Raw genomic sequence first — 23,945 nt, 5'->3', positions numbered from 1 at the left:
GCTGCTAGCTCGGCGGCTAGCTCAGCAGCTAACTGGCTAACTGTAAATGAAGGGATCTGCATAATAAAATGTTACCAGATCATCGTCAGGGTTACCTCAGCTTGTATATATTGAATGTGTATATGGTATAGAGTCTCCCAGTGCCTTCCCCATAGTAACCATCAATGGGGTCCATTGGTACTGTAGTATTTAACGCCATCTGACACCAAAAAGAGAAAAGGCAGGAGTTATATATAACCAATGACTATAACATAACCCTGCCTTGTAACCCCAGCCCTCATTAACCTCAGCTGCAGACACAAGCAGACTACTTGAAACTGGAATATTAAAGAGACAGACCATTCCTCCCGAAAAATGTTCTATTGTCTGCTATATCCTTCTATTTCTCTCCATCTGGCTGTGTCTTTTATTCCCCCATTCACTCACAAGGTTAATTGTTGTAGTTACACCTTCATATGCAGAGCCCCTTTCAATACATTTACCCAGATGGACATCTCATAGTCACTTATTACAGTTGGGTAAGCTTTCTCAGCAAACAGATGTCTGATGTGTCAACAAGCCAAATATTCACCACGTATTCACCATGCTGAGTCTGACTTGTAAAGAAGACAGAATGTGAAGTGTGCCGGAGTTTCAATCTGGACAGTTATTGACAGCACAGACATGATTCAACTTGAAAATGGTGCTGTCTTCAGAACAAACATTCACTATTATTATTATTATTTTCCAAACTGTCAATGATTGTTTGCGTGAGAAGCCTTGTCAGCCGGCTCTCTGCAAATTCACTTTTCTTCAAATATCGGAATGCAAATGGAACAGAGCTGTTTCCTTCCAAAACCAAAGAGAAAAAGCTTCTTTCAAACAGGAGTTTGATGTTTGAATTGAGGAGCTGACTAAAGAGAAGAAAGAGAGTGTTTTTTTTTTTTATTGCCATGCAGCTGCACTCATAGGAAGGCGAGGGATTTTTCAGAAGTATGTTTGATATACATGAGTAAACCCCCCATTTCCCATGCTAATTTTCTGCCCCGCAGTTCATCTCTCACCCACTGAGTGCAGGAATAATAAACTGTTGACCTGGTGACTCCAGATGCCAGACAGGGGCCCGCGCCTGATTGGACTCCACGGTGCTTCAATCAGCTTAATTGGCCGAGACTATAGTATCACTGAGAGAGAGGGGAAGAAATGAGAGAGGGGGAACGCTGGAATTGCAATAGAATTGAGAGCTTGGATCGTGCACGCCTCATTATATGTTGATTGACGGCGCCTGTGTGCGGGGGCAGGGGGGGTGGAGGGGAGGGGGGGGGGGAGTGAAGAAGCAGTGGCATATCTCAGAGGCAAAACAAAACAACTTTAATGTGGCTTTGAGTTTGGGTAATTTTTAGGATTCTTCTCTCAGAGCGACAGAGGCAGATCCAGCTTATTCAATAACTACACGTGTTTAATGATGCTCTCTATAGGCAGGTGGAGGAGCTGTGTTTAATTTCTGTAGTAAAAAAAATAATTGGCTATAAAAATGTAAATTTGAAATCATGCTGAATTAATTCAAATGATGCGTCATCAAAAGTGGATTCATGCATTTTCATGAATACATTTTCTGAATGAATTTACAGTCATTACAGAGCATGGCGGTGCAATCCTGCAGGCTCTGCTGTTGCTGCTGTAATGTTATAGAGTAAGTACAGTACAGCTTTCTGATATCCAGTTGTTACACAGGACTCAGATAGAAGCCCAGGATTCTGAGTTGCTAAATATCCAATTATTGTTCTTCATAAAGTGTCAACAAATCATGAAGCCGATATTAAAGTGCACTGAAGTGAGACACATTTATTTATTAAATTATTATTATTATTTATTATGACAAACTGAACTTAATAGCCATCCAGGGGTTAAAATAGTTTAATATTTATGTGTTTTGTGGCCTTCCGTGAACCTAAGACCATATTAATATTAATAACAATAACAATAGTCATAATAATAATTCATAATTAATGATATAGTAATGAAATAGTAACAACAACAATAATAATACATGTTTAAAAGCACCTTTCAAGACACTCAAGGACACTTAACAGAGTAAAAAAGAACCAAAGCAAATAACAAGCAAAAATTAAAGCTGTAAGCAGTGATGAACGGGCCCTCGCCCCCCCATGCATGTCAGTTTACAGATACAATAGGGCTTCGCGCTGGTCAGTGCTCAGGCCCTAATAATATGATAGATTAACACACACACACACACAAGCAAAGCCAGTCTGAACAGGTGAGTTTGAATTTGTGATTTTTAATGATGTGCACTGATGAATACACACACACACACACACACACACACACTGAAAGCTCTGTCCCCCATGGTGCTGAGTGTAACAGGGGGTTGATCAGTAAGTGGGCATCAGAGGAACACAGTGTGTGACCATCACAGGTTACAGTAAATGTCAACAGCTTGAGAGAACGGACAGAGGTGTGTGTGTGTGTGTGTGTGTGTGTGTGTGTGTGTGTGTGTGTGTGTGTGTGTGTGTGTGTGTGTGTGTGTGTGTGTGTGTGTGTGTGTGTGTGTGTTGATGCCTTAGATAACACAGCTGCAAAGTTATAAAGAAACAGTAGCAGGGAGCATGAATTAATATTGTGGATAAAGGAGCTTGTAAAAATGAAGAGGTTTTAAGGTTTTAACAATTTCTGATTGTTAAACACTGCATGACATTTTTTTAATGAATTATTGATCCATTACTTATATGAAATGAAATATTGATTAGTGCAGCTTTAAAGTCACAATGGGTTCAAATTGTGTCACTTCCATAATACACAATCAGCATACATGGGAGTGTAATGCCATCAGATTCACATTTAAAAACAGGCACATGAAAACAGAAAACATATTTGACACATTTTAAAAACATAAAATCATACAAAAAATGTTAAATGTGGGATTGCTTATGTATTGGTCTATTTAAGGATGGATAGTGCTGATGTATTTGTGTCCAGATGTATAATCTCATGGTCCAGTCTGCAATATATTTCATATATTTAGATTGCTAAAGCTAAAGTCAAAATCGAGCAATAAATAATCATTATTGATAAGATATTCAACCCATCAGGCCAGTAACTTTACTCTGCCTGATAGCATGGATTAGAAGTAAGAAAAAAAAGTGTTATTTGACAAGACATAGAAAAAAAAAGTCTGTTGAAATTGTGCTTCACTGAGTTTTTCCAGCTCCTCCGGGTCAAAGTTCACTGATTTTCGCTCTTCTTTCCACACGGCCTTCCCGCCCCCTGCTGTCGTCAATCCTGTCAGGCTCCGTACAGCCGACTCGCTGCTCTACACACACAGAATATAGGCGGGAGGGGGAGGGTGGGGCGTCTGTCACACCTCCATACATTTCTCCTGTCACCTCTCTGTTTTTCTGTCCCCCCCTCACTTTCTAAATCAGCCTCACAAAGCAAATATTGATGAAACGCACCCACGAGCCACCATGTACATCCTGAAGAGGTCATTTCAAAATAAAAGGGACACACACTTTAATTTACTACTTCTTCTCACTCTGACCTGTCAATAATCCAGCTGTGAAATCAGACGGGCGTCGTAATGTCTCATCTGTTCCATCACTGCTCGATAGTCCGAGCGGAGGAAGTGATGGCTGCCCTGTTGATTGATAGATCCTTATTGATTTTTGGCGCGTGTGCCTTTTGTAAGAGAAACAGCATTTCATTGAGCTCTTGGTAAATAACACGGTGAGGTTCATGGCTGTTCTCATTAGGCTGGAATGAAGTTGCAGCCCTAACATTAAGATGGATTGCTTTTTCCACACCTCTCTGCACCCAGAAGGAAGAAAGGATTGTTGATATGAATGAAAATGATGTAGAATCTGTGCCTTGGTTTTTGTCATGAAAATATGTCAGACACTCCTATAAATAATGTTTCTTTTCTTTCACTTGTTTTTTTGTCTAGCTGTTCCTGTTCCAGTTACTGAGAGGTCTGTCCTACATCCACCAGAGGTACATCCTTCACCGTGACCTGAAGCCCCAAAACCTGCTCATCAGTGACACTGGAGAGCTGAAACTGGCTGATTTTGGTGAGTAGGATGGACACTGGTGATCTCTGTTTTTCTTCTTCTATCACAGGAAGAGTTTCAATCTGATTTCACACAAATCTGCATTAACATGAAGTAAATGTATTTGTAGATTTATTAGGATTAAAATGACTTAAATTGTAAAGGGTTAATATTTGGGCATTGTGGGAAATGTTGCAGATCAATGAGCAGGTCTGCTTTATGATGAATATATAGAATTGTATGCATTATTATTTGTATTACCCATTATGTTTCAGAAAATATAGCAATTTCACCTATTTAATGATAAAAAATGATTCCCTGACAAAGAATTTGATCAATTTTTTTTTTTTTTTTTTTTTTGTATAAAGGGATTATCATTTTTGGCATAATGCTGTAATCAAAACATTATAATAAGATAAAATGTGTATTACCACCTTAACCACACAAACGGACAAGAAATCAATCAATCAAACTTTCTTTGTAAAGCACTTTTTATACATGATAAACAAAACATAGGAAACACTATCATAACTCTCAATAATCTGCAATGAGGAAACACTAGAGGTAGGATAAAAAATGTCAAAAAAATTAAAATAAAAAGGTAATAAAAGGATAAAAGTATTAAAAATATATAAAAAGAAAGAATAAAGAAAAAATTGTTAAAACTGAAAATGTATGACATAAAGTTACTTAGACTTATCCAACACACACACACACACACACACACACACACACACACACACACACACACACACACACTAGTACTCAATGCCAAACTGCAGCTTGGACACTGAAGCCAACTGGTGCAGAGGTCACTGTGCTGATTCTTAACATCAAACAGTGTAAACAGTGACTCACTTGTTTCTACAACTTTATTATTCATCATTCTTCCCTAGTTTGACAGTTCTTAGTGAAGTCGACCTGTGGCACCTCGTCTCTGATCAAACCCGCAAGTCATGGAAGACGGCGAGCTATAATTGGCACATAATGTTGAGTAATGACAGCGAGAAGGTTTGACTTTATGATGCAAAAAAGACCAAAATATTGTGTAGTGTGATCGGGGGGGTTTAATAGGCTTCTTGGAGGAACACTTGCTGCATCGGGGCTCTTTTTTCTTTTTTTTTGTGTGTCTTTCTTGGCAGCGGCTGCAGTGTGGCTTTGGATGGTCTGTCTGTCCATCCATCTGTCACTCACTTTGGCCAAAATGGTGAAATCTTGACGACTAGTTGACCTCCTGACCTTTGCTTTTCCCGCCCTTTCATCTAACAGACCAACATTTCTACTTATACACAAGAAAACTCTGAATCACAGAGCAGATCAGCATGAAAGTTAGCAAACACATTCATGCACCCATCTATTTTGGTCAAGGCTGAATAAGTGTGTGTATGTATGTGTGTGTGTGTGGGTGTGTGTGTGTATTGGGAACCCCTCTTGAAGTGGCACCATATGGCTTGGATCAGCGCTCAGTAAACACTGCGTACATGGCCTGTCTGGCATCCTTGGGGGGGGAGGGGGGGCTAGCCTTCTGCACACCCTCTCCATCCATCCATCCATCCATCCATCCATCCATCCCATTCACTCATCCATCCGTCTGTCCGGTCCATCCATCCCCTGTCTTTCCTCCTCTACCCCGCATCCATTCACCCCCTTCCTGCTCCCCTTAACCATCCATCTCCTCCACCCTTCCAGCTCCCCATCCCTCAGCCCAGACAGATGGGGGAGGAGGAGGAGGAGGAGGAGGAGGAGGAGGAGGGTGGCAGCTTCATCAATAATGCAAGCCTTGTATTAGTGGTTGGGGGGGAAGAAAAAAAAAACATTACTGTGAGGGAAATGAGAAGAGGAAAATAATAGACAAAATACCAAATGAGCAAAAAGAAACTCCCTGGCCCATTAGTCTGTCGCTGAAGCTCATCAACAAACATGCACGAAACACACAATCAGCCTTTGCCTGAGGGATGCCAGATGAGGAAGGTGAAAGCTATGTGTGTGTGTGTGTGTGTGTGTGTGTGTATGTGTGTGTGTGTGTGTGTGTGTGTGTGTGTGTGTGTGTGTGTGTGTTATGTGGCCGCCAGCGCTCCCTATGGTCCTCAGCCTAGGCAGCAAGAATACTAACGGCCAACAGCTGAGGCCAGTGGCGATGGTTGGTCTGGGTAAAGCAGAGAGACGGAGGCACAGTGTCAACAAAGGAGGGGCTGAGAGAACCCTCAGTCAGGGGGCGAGGCTGTGAGGCGATCGAATCGAGGGTACAAACAGGAAAAGTTATGAGGTCATTATGATGAAAGGAGGGAAAAGGGGAGCTGGAAAAAGGTTAAGGGTGAGTTAATAAATGAGGGTAGTAGATTATGCTACAGCTATTATGATGAAAAATGTTGTTTATGGTGCTTTTGCTTTAGTAGCAGAGAGATGATCAATATGTGTCCAACTGACTTTTTGGTCCAGAGTATCTATGGGTCAGATTACCAGGAGCTTTAATTTTGGATGTTCGTGATCCCCAGAGGATGAGTCTAAATTATTTTGATGACTTTGCTCCATGACAGTATTTTCTTTACTTACAGTTGCTTATACACATATTTATTAGTGTAAATCACAAGTTTATTCACAAGATATTATATCGTTACAAATGACAATTATTTGATGTTTGCCAATATCACAAAGAGCCATGATTGATATGAGACATGAGGATATGCTGGTTTAACATAATCACTTCCATTCATGTCAAAACACAAAAAGCAAGTAAAATATAATTTGACATTTTTATTTCTGACCTTAACCAGAGATTTAAATGAAAAACAAGCTATTCTTTTAAAAAAATTTAACATAGACAACCTATTAAAGACGACTGAAAGAACATTAAGTAACTAGTCTGGACTTTTGCTTCTCTTTCAAAACATCAGTGTTTACCGTGCTGCAGAGGAAAAGCATCACTTTGCTCTAAAGACGAGCATCAGCAGCACACTTCAGGCACTTTATAGTCTGTGTGAAGCGTCTGGTGATAGACTCACCTCTATAATCCAGCTACACACATGTTGCTAGCTGCTGAAATGTGAAATCACAGCAGTGATACTCATCGCTCTCTTAGTTGTGCTTTAGTTTTAAGAAAAAAGCTGCTCAGGATCTTCATGGACTTTTCTTCTGGCAGGTTGCCATGGTGTCACTTGCATTTGGAGGTGTGTATGCCAGGGGAATTTCAAAATAAAGGCGCGTCTTAAAGATGATGATTGATGTCTGATCAATCCTTTGATTTGCATCGATGCTATTGGCTTTCCACTTTAACACAACATATATTTAAATCTACAGTCACACATTCAATCAATGAGTCAGTGGGCTTAGTTTTTGATTGACATTTTGGGGCGGGAATAACAAAACGTGCTTGCTGTGAAAGATAAACACAGTTGGGTGTTGTGAGTGATGAATAGTAGACAGTAGACAGTAACATGGCCCATTTAATTATCAGAGCAACACCATTTCAAATCAAATGCCAATCAGGTTTATCAAATCAATTCACAATCCATCTCTCTGTTTTTTTCAATCCACATACATTTCATCACTTCTATTATTAATTCTTAAGCATTTCCATCTCTTCATTTTGTTCCTCCCACCCTCGAGGCCTCTTCCTTTAAATGATAAATGGCAATTTTTGCGTCGTAAGTGATGAATGTAAGACGGAGAGAATGATGAAACACGCCTCTGTTTTCATCATATCACCACTGCTTTAATCAAATCGCCTTTAAATGAATCAAAGCGCATTATCATTTATCACTCTATTATTCATTTCACATCTATTTTTACCTCCTATTTTTCACATCACATGGGTTTTCATCACCTCCGTTTTTATCGTTTGTTTCACTTCCTCTCTTCTCTACATGTTATCTTATTGCTGTATTATCTTATGTATTTTATCTACATCTGAAGGTAGCTGGCAGGATAACAGAGGACTATTATCTGATCAGCCACAGTGTCCATGCTGCTGCTGCTGGTGCTGCTGGTGTAGTTGATCCAGATGCTCCCCTCTGCTCCTCTGTGGGTTTATGCACTTTTTAATGAGCTGTGAATTAAAAAAAACAAAAAACAACCACCTCTTTAAATGAGGCTTTGAGGAGCCCACATGTTTCATATCAAGGACACAATTAATTGTGGCCAGCTAAGCAGTGTGAGGGGTGTGGGGGGGTGGGGGTGTGGGGGGTGATGTGTATTGTTTGTGTGGTTGAGTTGGGTGTTATCTCTGCATCTTTGTCTGAATGCACGTACACACAGTAGCAACCTAATCTTACTTAAGCCTTCCATAGGATGTCTCTGACTAACATTATCACTCACTGCATGTCTCATTAAAATGAACTAATATTACAAAGACAGATTACTAAAGTAGAACATCTAAAATAAAAAGTGATGTATTATAAAGTAAAGCATTTAAATGGACCAAACCACTGAGTTTGGTGCAACTACTGTTAATTATAATGTACATCACTACTACACATTGAACAAACTATGCTGCTGGTTTTTTGGCAACATTTTAAGGCAGTGTGAAAATCAGTTAGCAGACTCTTGAAACCTGCTTGAAGTCTGGATTTGTTTTTGCATTGATGAAGAAATGCAGCATCTCAGTCTGGGACATTTAAACATCTAATCTATTACAGAATAACCAGTTGAGAAATGTAAAAGTAGAGCTCTTCATATGTCCAAAAATTTGACCAAAAATATTACCCAGAACTGACTTAGACTTGTCTATTATTTAAAATCTGGTCCTGGAGCCAAACCCAGGTTGGACACACTGACCTGATCACCACCAGTTTCACGGCTGATTGCTATTAACAAGCTAACGTTAATTTACAAGATGTTGTGTATTACCTAATATAACATTAGTAGCCTCTGTCCTGTGCCTGGCTGTGATATTTATAACCCATCCTCCTCTCCAACAAAGTTTCCTGTTGCTAACTGAAACAGCATGGCTAATCCACTCAGGATTTCAGCTTAAAAGTCCACCTGCTGTCATGGTGACGGATGACAAACCAGAGTCATTTAGAATCGGCTTTGTGGTTTTGTTGCATCTAGCATACTAAACATAACTTTGACTGTTTGTCCTTTTGAACTATAATAACGATTTCCCATTTGCTGCCATGAATGCTAACATTAGCATTGCTCATTTAGAGTCTGACCTCTGCTTTCTTACCCTTCACCTCCTGGTCATTTGGTAACACCTGTGGCCACCGATTGATTACCATGATCAGCACTGTCTTATTGGGTCTTACACATCATGTTAAATAGAACCAGGACTCACAACAATACAACGAAACCCAACCTGGACCACATTGACCATATAAAACATTGGTCCAAGTTATTCACCAACTAGTAGAGTCGGTCCCTGTTCCCGCTCATGTGGATCAACTGTATAAACACTCCTGCTGACTATTTCATGTTGATCCATTGATGGACAGTCTGTGGTGGTAATATGCCAAGAAAAACAGCAATGCACCAACAGGACTGAGTCACAGCACCAGACCTCTACAGTATACGTAGACACAGTCTTCATTTCATAATGGACATTTGTGTTAATGTTTAAACCAACCATCTGTCAACACAGTTTAGACTCATCTATCAGACACAGTTTTAATGATCAATAATAATAATGTTCTTTGTGAGGTTCATCAATGATAAATGATGTGACGTCTATAGTTACTGAACATTTAGTCATTAATGTTGCATTACAATTAGCCATGGTAGAATATCCTTGATACAATTGGTCTGACATGTACAATATTTCAGTGATTCATCTCTCAGTATTTTTGATGGTAAACTCCTCAGTGTCCTTTCTTTGCATTTTTCAGCATATGATTGTGCCACATTAACTCCGTCAAAGTCGATCAAATACAGCATATGTTGATAAAATCATTTGATTCCTATCAAGTGTCATTACAGAGTGTTAAGGGCTGCATGCATTATTCAGTAGAACTGATTATTTCTGCCGAGTAATGCATCCCTTATTATTTCAGTTTAGCTCATTATTAAATGCATGATATTCACTGTGGAGCCAAAATGGCCTAAAATATGTGCTGGTGTATCTCCAGAATTGAAATTACAGTGTGGATGCATTATTCAGCAGACTGGTGAATGTTCTGCTGTTTTCAGAAGACACAGTCTGAACTTTGCAACCAGTGTCTTTCAGAATGAAGATGCCATTTCAGTGTAGACATGTGTAGGCTCTCTGTTCTGTCTGGCTTTGTCTGGAATGAGTGATAAGGAAGACAAAGTCAGATGATGATATTCCTATCTTACAGAAGACATCAGGCATGATGGGAAATGCCTGGTTAGCCCTGTTCAAAGAGCTGATTGGCTTAGGTGTTCGGTTAACAACATGACCATATATAGAAACTCTTCATTTTCAGTTTGATTGAATTTTAATTTTACTATTCTAACCAAATATTACAGATAGCCTACAATATGAATAAGATGTCATTCATTCTTGTCAGCATTATGGACTAAAACAAAATAAAAGTTTGGTAATAAACATGATACAAGTGTGACATCTTTGAAATTAGTGCAATATATGTCCTATTTAATAGCATCTCTCCCTCTTGCCATGAGTGGGTTTGAGTTTTGGTTGAATAGTTGAATAAAATTTTCACACATCCCTCATGTACCATGTGTGGCCATGTGTTACTGGCCACAGCTTTTGTTTTGTAAATGGCCCACCTGCTGTTGCTGCTGCTGCTGCTGCTGCTGCTGCTGCTGCTGCTGCTGCTGCTGCTGCTGCTGCTGCTGCTGCTGCTGCTGCTGCTGCTGCTGTCGGCTTCATGTACTGTAAATATTTGTGTAGAAAAGGTAGCGAGCTGAAAGATTATACAAAGGAAATAATGTTATTTTATTTGCATATCTTTAATCAGGGATTGAGATGTGACTGAGTTTGACAAGTCAGCTGATGATGGGTTACTCACTGAGATGGACAAACATTTTTAGCAGTGTCATCATCACTATTAACTACCTAACCCTTATTTTCATACATACATTTTTTCATTTTGTCATTTTTAATAAACATTATACAGTCTGTGTAAAGGTCAATGAAGATTACTCACACAATGAATCAAGACAGACAATAGATCAATTCAAGACATTTATTGGGCTTGTAATTGAATACATTGATTCAAATCATACATAACACAGCCAGTATGATGCTTATGCACATGTTGTTGGTGTTAATGAATACACAAAGTAAATATAGACATGTAAAGAAGTGTGGCTGGTTGTAGTCTGACCAGAGGAGGATGTATGGAGGTCTGAGGTGAAGTAGTATTAATAACTTAATGAATCTCCTGTGTGTGGTTTCAGTATCAGTTTCTGACAGCTCAGAAAAAAAGATGCAGAATTCCCACACAAGTCATTTATGTAACTCACACTTCAAATATAACTGAGTTACATTGTTTAGTCACTGAGTTACACTGTGCACACTCGTGTCTTAGTTTATCTGAATCATTTTCACACCACCTTCATTTCTTCATTAACAGCTGTTTCAGTAAAACTACACAGTAACATCTGACAGCTTTGTATTCAGACAATGATCATGTTTATTACCTGACCAAACAGAGTTGTTATTAGTGCTGTCAAAATTAACGTTACTTTTTGTGATTCATTTGAAATATTTAACACATAAATGCATTTTATTTACTTCCTGTGGTGGCTGATGATGTCATGTGTGAGCCAAACCAGCTAAAGATGGACAAGGATGAGTTCTGGAGGGGTGGCAGAGGGCTGAACCAAATGTGATAGGAAGGGAGGTTTGTTAGAAAAGGTTAGAGTTTTAAAACACCCAAATGATGAACATTATAATTGTTTATTGTCTTTCTGTACATGAATAACACAATGCATGTATCTGGTGAAAGTCCCTGAATATTTTCATACTGCAGTATGTGTTGCAGAAAAAATATATTCCAGTGTCATGAATTCTTCTAAGCTGATATTTACTTTTAATGGCCTTGATGATTTGAAATTCAACTCTCACTTCAACATGAAGGCCGGCTGGGTTTTGTTATTATTTCTGTCAGTGTGTCGAAGAAATCTACCTTTCAAGCTGACAGTCAATGGCCTTGATGGTTTTATTGGAAATGTGCAGTTCACAGGAGAGAATCTGTGTTCACAGTTAAAAAGACGCTTTTAAACCATTATATTTGACTTTACATTAAGTCTTTAATATTCATTATTACGAGCTTAAGTCTTCAGAAAAAGGTGATTAATTATGATTAATCAGAGCAAATTGTGAGATTAATTAGTTCATTAATTAGCCAATCAACAGCCCTATTCATATTTATATATAGATATATTACAGACATCTTCTGCTAAATTCGGCATCATGTTTCACTAAATAGAACTCAGATTTAATAAATCAGCAGTTTTATTAAAATTAAAATTAAAATCTAGCAACATTGTCTCTGGTTCCACAGCAGATGGACAGCTGAATAAATGTCAGGAACAAAGTTATTGAAGGCCAGCAGATAAATAACAGCTCAAACAAAGAAAACAAAATCTACTATCATTCTAACATTTACTTACAAATGAGCCATCTGTGCTGCATATTAAATGAACAATTCATGATTTTACTGTGTTATGTAATGATAATTCCTACAAGTTTAACACTTTAGATCTGTTAAGTTGGCCTATTAATATGTCAGCATGCCTTTCATCTTTCACCTTCCTGGAGCCACACACACATGCTGGCAACAAGCGCATGTCATCGTCACACACAAAATGACTTCAGCCTTGAGACAATTTTCTGATGACAAGCCTCTAATTATAGAAGCAAATGAGACAGCAGATGAGCATTGCTCATAGCCCACATACTTCAGAGCCTCCTGAGAGAGTGAATGCATCCACAGTTGGGATGGACCTGCTGAAAGGCTGCTTGTGTTTGCACTGAAACACTGAAGCGCTGCCATATGTCCATCTCCATTATGCAGCATGAGCAGCGGTCAGTGGCCAGAAACCTTATCTGAGATTCATTCACACACTAAGTGACTGCCCTGACACAACTCCAGGGGGGTTTGTGTGTGTGCGTGTGTCCCCACACACACACACTTTATTCTTGAGAACCTGTTTCAAACCAGACCAGGACAGTTTGTGTTGTGAGCACATGTGTTTGGCCCCTTGATGAATGAGGGACTTAGTCAGTCACAGTATAAAATGACATTCATGTATTCAATACTAGTAACTAGGCAGTAGAAGTTCATTCATTCATCTTCTAAACTTGATGTTAAATGTTAAAGAAAACTCCATGGAACTGTTAAGGTTTCATACTTACATTCACTTTCTTGCCCATAACTTCAACCAGTTTTGATCTCACTGTATTCAAGATGTAAATATGGCAACATTGCCAAAAAGGAGTCAGGCTCAGGTGTCCATCAGAATTTTTGCACCAGGACCCTTTTTGAGGAGGTGATCTAGGTCCAGTCATGAACAAATCCTGGAGCAGGTTAACTTACGAGACAGCTGGATTCGCAAGATCACATGAGAACCAGTGAGAAGCAAAGTCCGCAATACACTTTGATAGACAGATGATTGATCCAATCACCTGCCAGGTATTTTTTTGCTCCTGCCCTTTTCCAAAACGTTTCCGAGGACGACTTCTCAGACGGTTCTGTCTGATTACTCTGCAGGGTTCCTGCGACAGAGCTCCATCTCTAGTCCTTGCAGGAGTTGTAAAGAAACACTGTGAAGAGCACTTGAGATGAATCAAGCAGGTACAGCGGCTGCTCAGGAAGGTCACTCTTAAAGTTGACAACAGCAGGAAAGCTGTACATGATGTCAGCTGTCTGGATACTGGTGTACTGTACTTTTTTAAGGAGGTGAAGGAGGAAGTCATTGACTCAAGGGTACCACAGACCAACAACCATCATCAACATGGAGCTACATGCAGACAGCAATGTTTCAGATTTGGAGAGGCATGCGTCCGATCTTCAAGTCGTTACATGATTTTGGCGATAACATCGGAGATTGCATAGACTACGGCAAGAACCATTAAGTGGACATGTGGCTTGTTTCTATGGAAACACTTCCAAGCTATAGTAATGAGCAGGCAGCTGCAGCAGAATCAAACTGGCATATGAAACTATAGCTCCTTCATCACAGGACTACTGTATCGGATTACACTAAATTGAACTACAGTTTGATGTTTTTTCTGCCACTGAGCACAGCTATAGCTAGCTTAATGTGCACCAATGTGTGTGTGTGTGTGTGTGTGTGTGTGTGTGTGTGTGTGTGTGTGTGTGTGTATGTGTGCGTATGTTTATTTTCCATGGGAGTCGGTGTTGCTGTGCTGTGAAGTAACAGCTGCTGGGATAATGATGTGTGAGGAGTGAAGCAATGTGACAATGGAGCTGGAGGAATGTCGCAGGCATCCGGAGCAGACTGTTTGCCTCTCCCTGGTGTGCAGTTCCACCCTGTGCTTCGCCATAGCACTAGGATGAGTGGGCCAGTCCACCAGTGTGTGTGCAGATGGTCTTTTGAAGTTCGTTAGATGAATTAAGGCTACTGATGTGTGTGTCAGTCCAAGCCTCATAGCACATTAGAACAAACTGCAGCAGCAGCAGTAGTAATGTGTGTTTGTTGGTGTGCACAGGTAAATGACCTGACTGGTTTCATGTAGGCTACAATAACGCAGAGCTCATTACAGTCCACTTTGTGTAGGGAAATGAGCTGGGACGACGGCAGGTGGTGCATGCATATAAACATACACACAAACAAAAACATCTTGAATAGAAAAGAGACACACATTGTTCTACAGAGACACTTTTTTTAACACTTAACAAAATAAGCCAACCTTGCTGTCTGGCTGACAATTAAGAATGTGTGCTTAATTGAACAAATGTTAAGTAAGTGGATCTGTTCAAAGTTTCTGTGGCAGCCTTTTATATCTACAGTAAGACTTTAAACTGCTGTCACTTTCTATGCAACCGTAGCTGATTCTCTGCCTGACTCGCTTCAGTTTGACCCTTTCCTGAGAAAATATGGATGCTCTTTTATACCGAGCAGCGAGGCAGAGCGGTATTTACCTTCTCTGGTCCCTCATCCATATTAGATGCGTGTACTTTCATCTGAGTGAACGCAGCAGAATCACTCTGCCAAAGGAAGCTTTGCTGTTAAGCCAAGTCTGTCTCAACTTTATCTCTATACCATCATACCATTATGTTTGCACTGTCTTTTTACTGAGGGAAGGCTAAAGCTGCCATCACCTAGAAATCCTTTTTTGTCCTGGTTTGTCATCTTTTTACCTTGACCAGATTTCTTAACACTAGCCCCGTTTTTCAATTGTAGGTTTTGAATAAAATATTCATGTCCTCCAGTCTGTGATTCTTCCTAAAATAATGTTTTGTTGCACCACCCATTGTTGAAAATGGTGAAGATGAATCCAGATCAAAAACACAGTCATTCATACCTATGAGAAATTGTGTGTTAGTTTTGTCGTGTCAGATGTTATTATTATGGCTCATTATTGCCCATTTGGGGTATTAAGGCTACTTTAGTTATTTAATGAACATAGGTTGTCTCACAATGTGATGAATGTCATTTTATAATAATATCACACCACCCAAATATGTAAATATTTCCCACTAATACCCATTTTCAGTGTGATTTTAGACTGATTTATACTGATGGCCATGCAGAGAGTTTACTGTCCTTAAAAATACTTAGACTATAAAACAAGATGACCAAAACACAGCTGATGATTGAACAAGCTTTAGACATTCCTTTGTTAAGACAATGCCTTGATACAATGACTTTTTTCTTAGTATTAGAAAAGTACTGTAGTATCCAGGCATACAGGTCAATGGTAAATGGTAAATGGTAAATGGGTTAGGGTTAGGGTTGGACAAGGTAAACAACCTTAGCAACAGCCTTAGCAACCAAGGCCACAGAACAGACGGTTGTTTATGAGCATAATATCTATCTATATATGAATTAGTTCATCTTTACTATTTAATTGTGGGAATGAATCTCTTCAGGATTCATTTATCAGTAACACATCAAAACTATGAAAGCCTCAGTCCAAAGTGTATGTATGAATTCAACAGATAGGAAAGAACATGTTACTGTATAGTGAGCTTTAAAGGTGTTGGTAGGTTTATTATTTGCTTTGGACAGAGCTATGCTAGACTCTTCCCTCTGATGTCTTTATGCTAAGCTAGCTCACCACTCCAGCTCTGTAATGAATGCACAGATGTAAGACTGATCGACTCTCTCATGTAACTCTCTAAAAAGAAGCACAGCTTGCTAAGAAGTCCTGCTAAGCAAATGAATAACTGAACAGCACTAACTGAGCTAGTAATGTAGCCTGCTTTGATTAAAGTCACACTCATTTTCCCCCTAAAACTTGTGACAATAACCGATTCTGACATTTGGCAGTCATACCCATCAGTCAAAATGTGTTCAGAGGATGATTTTCATACCGTCTGTGCATGTACTTTCAAAACAGAATATTAGATGTTAGCAAGATAAGCTTGCATCTACCCAATCTGCTGCGTGTTAGAGAGGAGGAGAAGCAGACGGAAGCTACAAACTGACTTTAAAATCCCAATGAACTTCAAAAGAACAGAGGGCTGTCTCCCCTGGGGATGAAGGCTATTTTAGCCCTGCTGTAATCCTGTTCATTCTGTCTTCCTCCTGCTCCCAGCCCACCTCTTCCACCGTATATATATTGTAACCCCCGGTGTTGTGTGTGTGAGATAGTGATGTATAATTCACCACTGACCTTCATCCAGGTATATCTGGTCAGGATTTCAGGTCAACTGGTGAACTACAACAGAGAAAAGGTAGCTGAAGGTTTATGTGTATATGAGAAGTTGAAGCCATAGCAAAGGTTAAGGCTTTGAAGTGGTACCCTCCTCTGCAGGGGGACCCGTGGGGTTTTGAGGGGGGGGGGAGGTCAGGGCTCGGTTTTTCTTCCACACCAACATCACCGCTGCTTCTATAACATACGTGCAAGAACACTGTAAAAGGTGACCCAAAATGTCACATGGAAACCAACAACTAAACCAACATCTTCTTCTATCTCCATCTGTCCAGGAACCATGCTGAGGAAAAAAACAGGAATAAAGAAACACAATTTTCAAATCAAAATACCAGATTTTTATTCAGTACCAATTGGCGTCCAATGTGAGTCATTTCGGTCGCCCCCACAGTGCGTGTGGGTGGAGAACTGGACTACTATATTTTGTTATTGTGGAGTAGATGGAGGAGCAGCTGATGAAGGTCCTGCTGATACACAAGCTTGTTCCTTGGACTGAATTGTACCCACGTTTAGTTTATTCTGCTTATATGGTTTACTTGTGATTCTGTAGCCAACGCTTACAATTAAAATAGATGTGTTACTTTTGCTGCTGAAGAGTCTTCGAGTCAAGGAAGGAAGGGAGGAAGAAGGAAGGAGGGAGGGAGGGAGGGATAAAGGAAAAAGAGGAGGAAAGGAAAGAAGGAGGAAGGGAGGGAGGGAGGGAGAAAGGAAAAGAGGAAGGGAGGAAGGATAGAAGGAAGGAAGAAAGGGGGATGGAGGAAGGAAGGGAGGAAAGAGAGAGGAAGGAAAGAAAGAAAGAGAGAAGGAAGGAGGAAGGGAGGAAGGACAGATGGAAGGAAGGAAGGGAAGGAAAGAAGGAATAATCAAAATAGATGGGGTCAATTTGACCTGGGAGGATGACACAAAGGTTCGTTTTATCTATGAGTGAAGTTCATCACCCAGATATATATATATATATATATATATATATATATATATATATATATATATATATCTGGAACTTTACAAAACTTTACAAATATATATATATATATATTTGTAAAGTTTTGTGTTGGCATCTTTTAAATATGATGGGACCTGAAAAAGCCTCAGTGTCTATAGAGAAGAGTGTTCTCTTCTCTTCTCTCTCCAGCTGCATCACTGATGGATTTTAAATCTTAATTTGCAGTTGAAGCCTTAATTAATGGCCATGGTGAGATGGAGGCATGCTCGCCCCCTCTCTCTCTCCTCACAGTGAATTCACTATTACATTTTCTTATCAGTTTCATCATGCATTAGATTGAGAAACCTCTTGAATATTTGATGATGTCCAACAGATCGCAAGCATAGAATGATAAAATGTTAGAGGATAATTTAGCTCCTCTTTGCTTCCATTTTGGATGTGAAGCCTTTTGTTGGATATTCATAATGTCATCAGTGCATTCGGCATTGTTTGGTTGTAGTTTTGTTTTTTTAGGTCTTTTCACCCACAATTTGAAGGGACCAAATATATTTTTATATGACAGCTAATGAGTTTCTAGGAGATTGCAGTTGGCAAAGCATCTCAACTATCAAACGTTAAGAAGTCAGCTGTCAAATGTGTAAAAATAATTAAGAAACAGTAACAGTTAATTACATGGTGTCTAATAATTGCTGTTGTTTGAAAAAGCGCATGAAGTTTGAAGTCCCTTTCAGTTTCAGACTTATATTAGAGGGCTGATAATAATATTAACTGTGGGCTGCACAAGACTTGACTGCTTATTATTCATGAATGAGATGCACTTGAAACATAAAATATAGAAGAAGACAGCAAGACAAACCTTAAGGGGAAAAAAGTGGAAAAGTATTTTCACAATTCTTTTGTGATTCAAATTCTATGGATGATTTTTACATTGGGAATAAACATGAATAACATTAGTGGTTGGTGGTATTACTGTTTCTACGTTATTTAGAGCATGCTGTATTATTAATGTACAGTAAAGCTGGCTCCACAACAACAGCTGACCAGTCCTTTTACTGTTCAATCAGAAACACCTGTATCAATCTGCTCCGATGCTTCCTCTCTCCTCGCTCCCCCCGTCTCATCTGAGATGCATTTTATCGATCGGAACATCCTGGACGATGGCAGAAGTCGATCAAAGTTTACGCTTCGTGGGCCAGAGGACGGAGGAGTGAGGACAGGGGGAAGCACTATTAATAAAATCATTATTTGGCTACTGTATGGGGTTCAGAGGAGGGTCATGAAGCCAGGTTAGATGATACGTTGTATTCCGATCCAGCAGCATTGGAGGTTTACCTTGTGTCACTTTGTTGGTGTGAATAGGTTATTATTTTGGGGATAGTTGGCAGGTATGCTGGGAAAGGTAGGACGCTAAGTGGTGAGCAGACAAACAGCTCTGTGTTACTTCTTTCTTTGTACTACACCTCTCCATGTTACAAACAGGCCAACCTCCTACTACTGCACTTCCTTTTATAATGAGTAGATGTTGTCTCTACTCATACCCCAACACTGCCACCCCTACTAAACACACACACACACACACACACACACACACACACATACACACATAGGACGCCTGCAGTGGAAATGATAGCCTCTCAGTGTGAGCGGGCCGATGCAGTCTACTCTACGTCAGATCAGTGTGTGGAAATTACAGTGCTCGGGTCGTGATGAATGCCGGTTGAAACTCCTTTCTCCTGTGGGTGTTCCGACACAAGGAAATGTTAAATACCCCCCCTCCTTCCTCTCATTTATTCTCCCCTCTGCCCTTCTTCTTCCCACACACAGGGGACTGGCAGCAGGGCAGGAAGTCCTTTTTTTTTACCAAGCTAAATGCTTTAATTAAGCCCTCTGACCACTTGGGAAGAGACAAAGAGGTAATGCCATCAGCCTCATTAAAGCTCCCTGCATCTGCACTCTGCTCTACCATTAGCTGCCATTGGAGGACAGTCACTAGATACTTAACTATCCTGGGTTTGTGTCACTGCATAGATAAATGATAGGATGGGGTTGGAATAATGTGGAGACTATTGTGCAGCGATTTTCGAAACCCTGGAAAAGGTTTAGAACTTAAGCTCTTTTTTTTCTATTAAAGCCTCATAATGATTTCAAATTAAAGGTAGACAAGGTAGAAAACTGATGTGTAGTTTAATCAGAAATTAACCATTTTGATATAAGATGGCCCATGATTTGAATGAAAATGGGAGCTTTAGTCCTTTGGGTTCATCTGACTGATATTCCCGTCACACCGTTTCTTGCTGGACCATCAAAGGTCTTCCATCATGATTTCCATTTGAAAAGGCAATCTCAGGCTTGTCGCGGTTGAATGTACAGAAAGTCCAGTGCAAAGACAGATCTGCCAAGAGCAGTTTACAAAATCAAGGCTGTAATGAGAGAACAATGGAAAACAAGGTTCCCAAGAATCTAAAAGAAGCAATGCTTGGAAGTCTTTGTCAGGCACACAACAGCAATGATTATATTAAACATTCAACACGGTGTGCATCTACAGAATCCTACAGCCTGTTGACAGACATGTTGAATGACTTGTGGTGATTTACTTTTCTTTAGTTGGAATGTTGCCACCTTACTAATGACTGCCACCAACTGTTAAGTCAGTACTGTCTGCAGTTGGACAAAATGTGTATCATGTTTGTGCCAGTGATGTCCAAACTATTCTATAAAGGTTCATGTGGCTGTAGATTTTCATTCCAACCAAGCAGGAGCACACCAGGCTTGACTGATTTAATCAACTGATCTCAGTTTTCAGACAATTGATTGGTTGAATCATGGGTGCTCTTGCTTGGTTGGAACAAAAACCTGCAGGTACATGGCCCTTTACGGAATAGTTTGAACATGGCTGCTGTATGCTGTGTGTGCAGGTAAAGCACAAGATATAAACAATTCATTCATTTATACTAGAGTTTATTTAATCCAACATCATCAGGTGCTGTTTAAAGTCTGTGTAAAGTAAGAATAAATGTGTTTTGAGTTTGACATACCACAGAAAAGTGTGTTGTTAACCACCCTGCCAAATTTGAATGATTAAAAAAATTGCCAAATATATGAAATTAGGCTTCAAATCAGCCTCTTTCTCTGCTCCCAAACACTGTGGGAGTGCCCACCAAGTTCGCTGAAACCCCGCCCCCTACCAAGTGTCAACTGTCAATCAAAATCACGACCTCTACCCGAAACATGGAACTAGGTCTGAGAGCTTTCTGCTCTAAACTCAGCAGCTAGCTCCGCGGCTAACACAGCTGTTAGCTCAGCGGCTAGCTTGGCAGCTAACTTGGCAGCTAACAGGCTGACTGTAGTAGTAGTGTGCGCTGAATATATTTATACATCTACAGCAGTAGGGGCCGTTTTATGCTAATTCACACACTGTGTTTCAAGATTTCTGTGTTGAGGATTTAGTGGGCGGGTCTGAAAAGCACCGCTGTGTTGTGTTGTGTCTGTGATTTCCAGACACGCTGCTCCACAATTCAAATCTAAATGGTTGAAATGCTTTTTACACCTTTTTTAGAAATACATTTATGACCTATTTAATGTGTTTAGAAAAAAATGTCTGAATTCACTTTACATGGTCTTTAATGAACATGGCAGCTTCTGCAGTCATTTTGTCTTCTGATGTTCGACTGCTGCATTGTTTCAAGCACATACAATTGTCAGTTCATTTTAATGATTGTATATGTCCTTTCCAGGTTATTAACATCTTCCCTCATTAGGCTCATATTGTGTACATTGTTTCCTGTAGAGCCAGATGTCAGAGTGCCTACATGGTGATTCTGGCTACCCCCATCTCCAATTTTCTGCTTTGTTTCCAGAAGCCTGTAGAGGTCATTCAATGATAATGCTTTCTGATTAGCTCTGATGTGTTTGCTCCCCTCAGGTCTGGCCAGGGCCAAGTCGGTCCCCAGCCATACCTACTCCAACGAGGTGGTGACCCTGTGGTACCGGCCTCCAGATGTCCTGCTGGGATCTACAGACTATTCCACCTGCCTGGACATGTGGTGGGTATTCCTAACCTCCAACCCAAAGATCCACTCATACTCTCATCACGCACGCTTTGTGTAATTTAGCCTTGATTTATTCAGGTAGTCCCATTAAGATATGGATCTGTTTGTTTTTTCTAGAGGGTACCCGGAAAATAAATCATGAAGTTAACCAAAACCAATTAAAACCAACATATTTCGTAGCTTACGATCTCGGTTGATCTTGGTCCTTGGTATAAATCTCTCTTGGCTGTCTTAGTTTCTTCCTCTTATGGATTTTGTCTCCTTGGCCACCCTTCACCTCCTGCACCCCCTCCCCCACCCCCACCCCTCCCACTGACAATGTGGATCTGAGAGTAGAGAGGCAGAATTACACTCATTCATCATATTTACAGTTATTACACATCCAGATGGAGCTGCTGCAGATATGGATGAAACAACTACATGATTAAAAGTCAGCTATTGCTAGCAATTGAATATAAATGCACATTAACAGCTAGACTAATAGATAGAAATGTTGATGAGTATTAAGTAGGACTACAAATTTGGGATTTATTTTATTTTATTTCATTTTTTTCAGTCAGCATTGCAATTACAATTTACATTTAAGGTTGTGTTTTTTGTTTTTCTGTAGAGAAAAACACCAATCAAGCTAATTTGTATTAAACATTTACATTCGTAGTATGCTATATTACTTAATATTGATTATTAAAAACACTTTTGACATTCAAAACAGGTGTTATAATAATTGAGAAACACAGGTTTTATATTTGACCGATTACAATACTGATTGCTTTGTAGACTAACAAAACAAATGACTTCAGACTGAATCCTGAGGCTACTGAGTCACAACTTTTTAAGTGACAAATATAAAAACTCTGCATAAAGGTTTAACTTAGAATTGTACTATGTTTCCTTCCACCTAAAAGCACTATGTATTATCAGTGGAGCTCATAGAGGGGCTTGAATGAATTTCTAAATTATTTAGAGCATCAGACTGTCCTTACTTAAAGTGACATTAGTATTAGTGGATTTAACTATAACCCTCATGTAACACTAATTAACATTAGTATTAGCTCATTGTGTTGTATTGTTTTTGTCAACACACATTTGCAGCAAGAGTCAAGAGCTAAATAATGTCAGTAAAAAATAGTAGACCCAAGGGAGCTGCCTTAGATCCTGGAATATTAGCATACCATTAGACTAAATTATGGGTCTGATATTGTCTGTTTTTATTAAAATCAAATGTGATACGACAGCACTTTCCAGCTGGAATACCCATAAGGCTTCTTTAATGACATACTGTGGAATAGCTGAACGCTGCAGTAGCCAGTGATGTTGCGTCTGATACTGGATCTGTTGGAGAAGAAGTCTTATTTTTAGATAATCACATTGAGGATGCTTTTAGAAACGATATGCTTCCTTGAAAAACAGTTGCACATCATAAATAGTAAAGAAGGCAAACAGGCTGTGCTTACATTTGAATAAAAACAAGTGATGTGCAATGGTGTTTTCATCTAAAATTTACTTTTAACTACTCACACTATCTTTCCAGAAATTTTATATGTAACTCAGACACTGAAATATATATTAACTTTTATCTGACACATCAAAGCAGTAAAAGGAGGCCTCACTTCTCACTCAAATGTTTTGCACCAAATTGTAGCAACTAGCAAACAGGAAATGGGAAATAGGTTTGTCCCAGAGGGGCACTTAAAAGCTCCAAAGTGATTTCTAGGAATGATGAGGTTGTGGAAAGCTTTCATCTTAAATTGATACAAGAAAATATTAAGACACTAAAACATATCAGCCATTAGGACAGTACCGGTGTTGGACTATCAGTTGAGCCTTGGTCTGGACAGGAAGTCAGCAGGGACCTCTCATAAACCCCAGCTGCACTCTCCAGCATCCAATTAAAGAGCAGTTGGGGGTTTGGAGGGTCTCAGAAGGAGAGGGATGGTGTGGCTCCTTCAAGGGTATTTGCAGGTAGGGAAATCCACAGGGTATTGTTCCATCCCACTGGCAGTCACCATGCGACACACACACACACACACACACACACACACACACACACACACACACACACACACACACACACACACACACTCACCCCTGGTCACTTAGGAAGCAGTCTTCCATGAAGAAGCATCTCTTGCAGGACCAAA

The 23,945-nt window shown here is 39.8% G+C and overlaps 1 protein-coding gene across 1 annotated transcript in view; it reads left to right on the top strand.

Moving 5' to 3' along the window:
* Positions 1-23,945, top strand: part of cdk14 (cyclin-dependent kinase 14) — a 157,027-nt gene that overhangs the window by 96,041 nt on the left and 37,041 nt on the right. Inside the window, exons 8-9 of the mRNA XM_053326790.1 lie at positions 3,941-4,064; positions 21,678-21,798. Coding sequence (XP_053182765.1) covers positions 3,941-4,064; positions 21,678-21,798 — 245 coding nt within the window. The remainder of the gene's footprint in view (positions 1-3,940; positions 4,065-21,677; positions 21,799-23,945) is intronic.

This window comes from Scomber japonicus, chromosome 10 (genome assembly GCF_027409825.1).
Source record: "Scomber japonicus isolate fScoJap1 chromosome 10, fScoJap1.pri, whole genome shotgun sequence".
Lineage (NCBI taxonomy): Eukaryota > Metazoa > Chordata > Actinopteri > Scombriformes > Scombridae > Scomber > Scomber japonicus.
The sequence above is the reverse complement of the archived record's forward strand: the minus strand, read 5'-3'. Positions and strand labels throughout refer to the sequence as shown.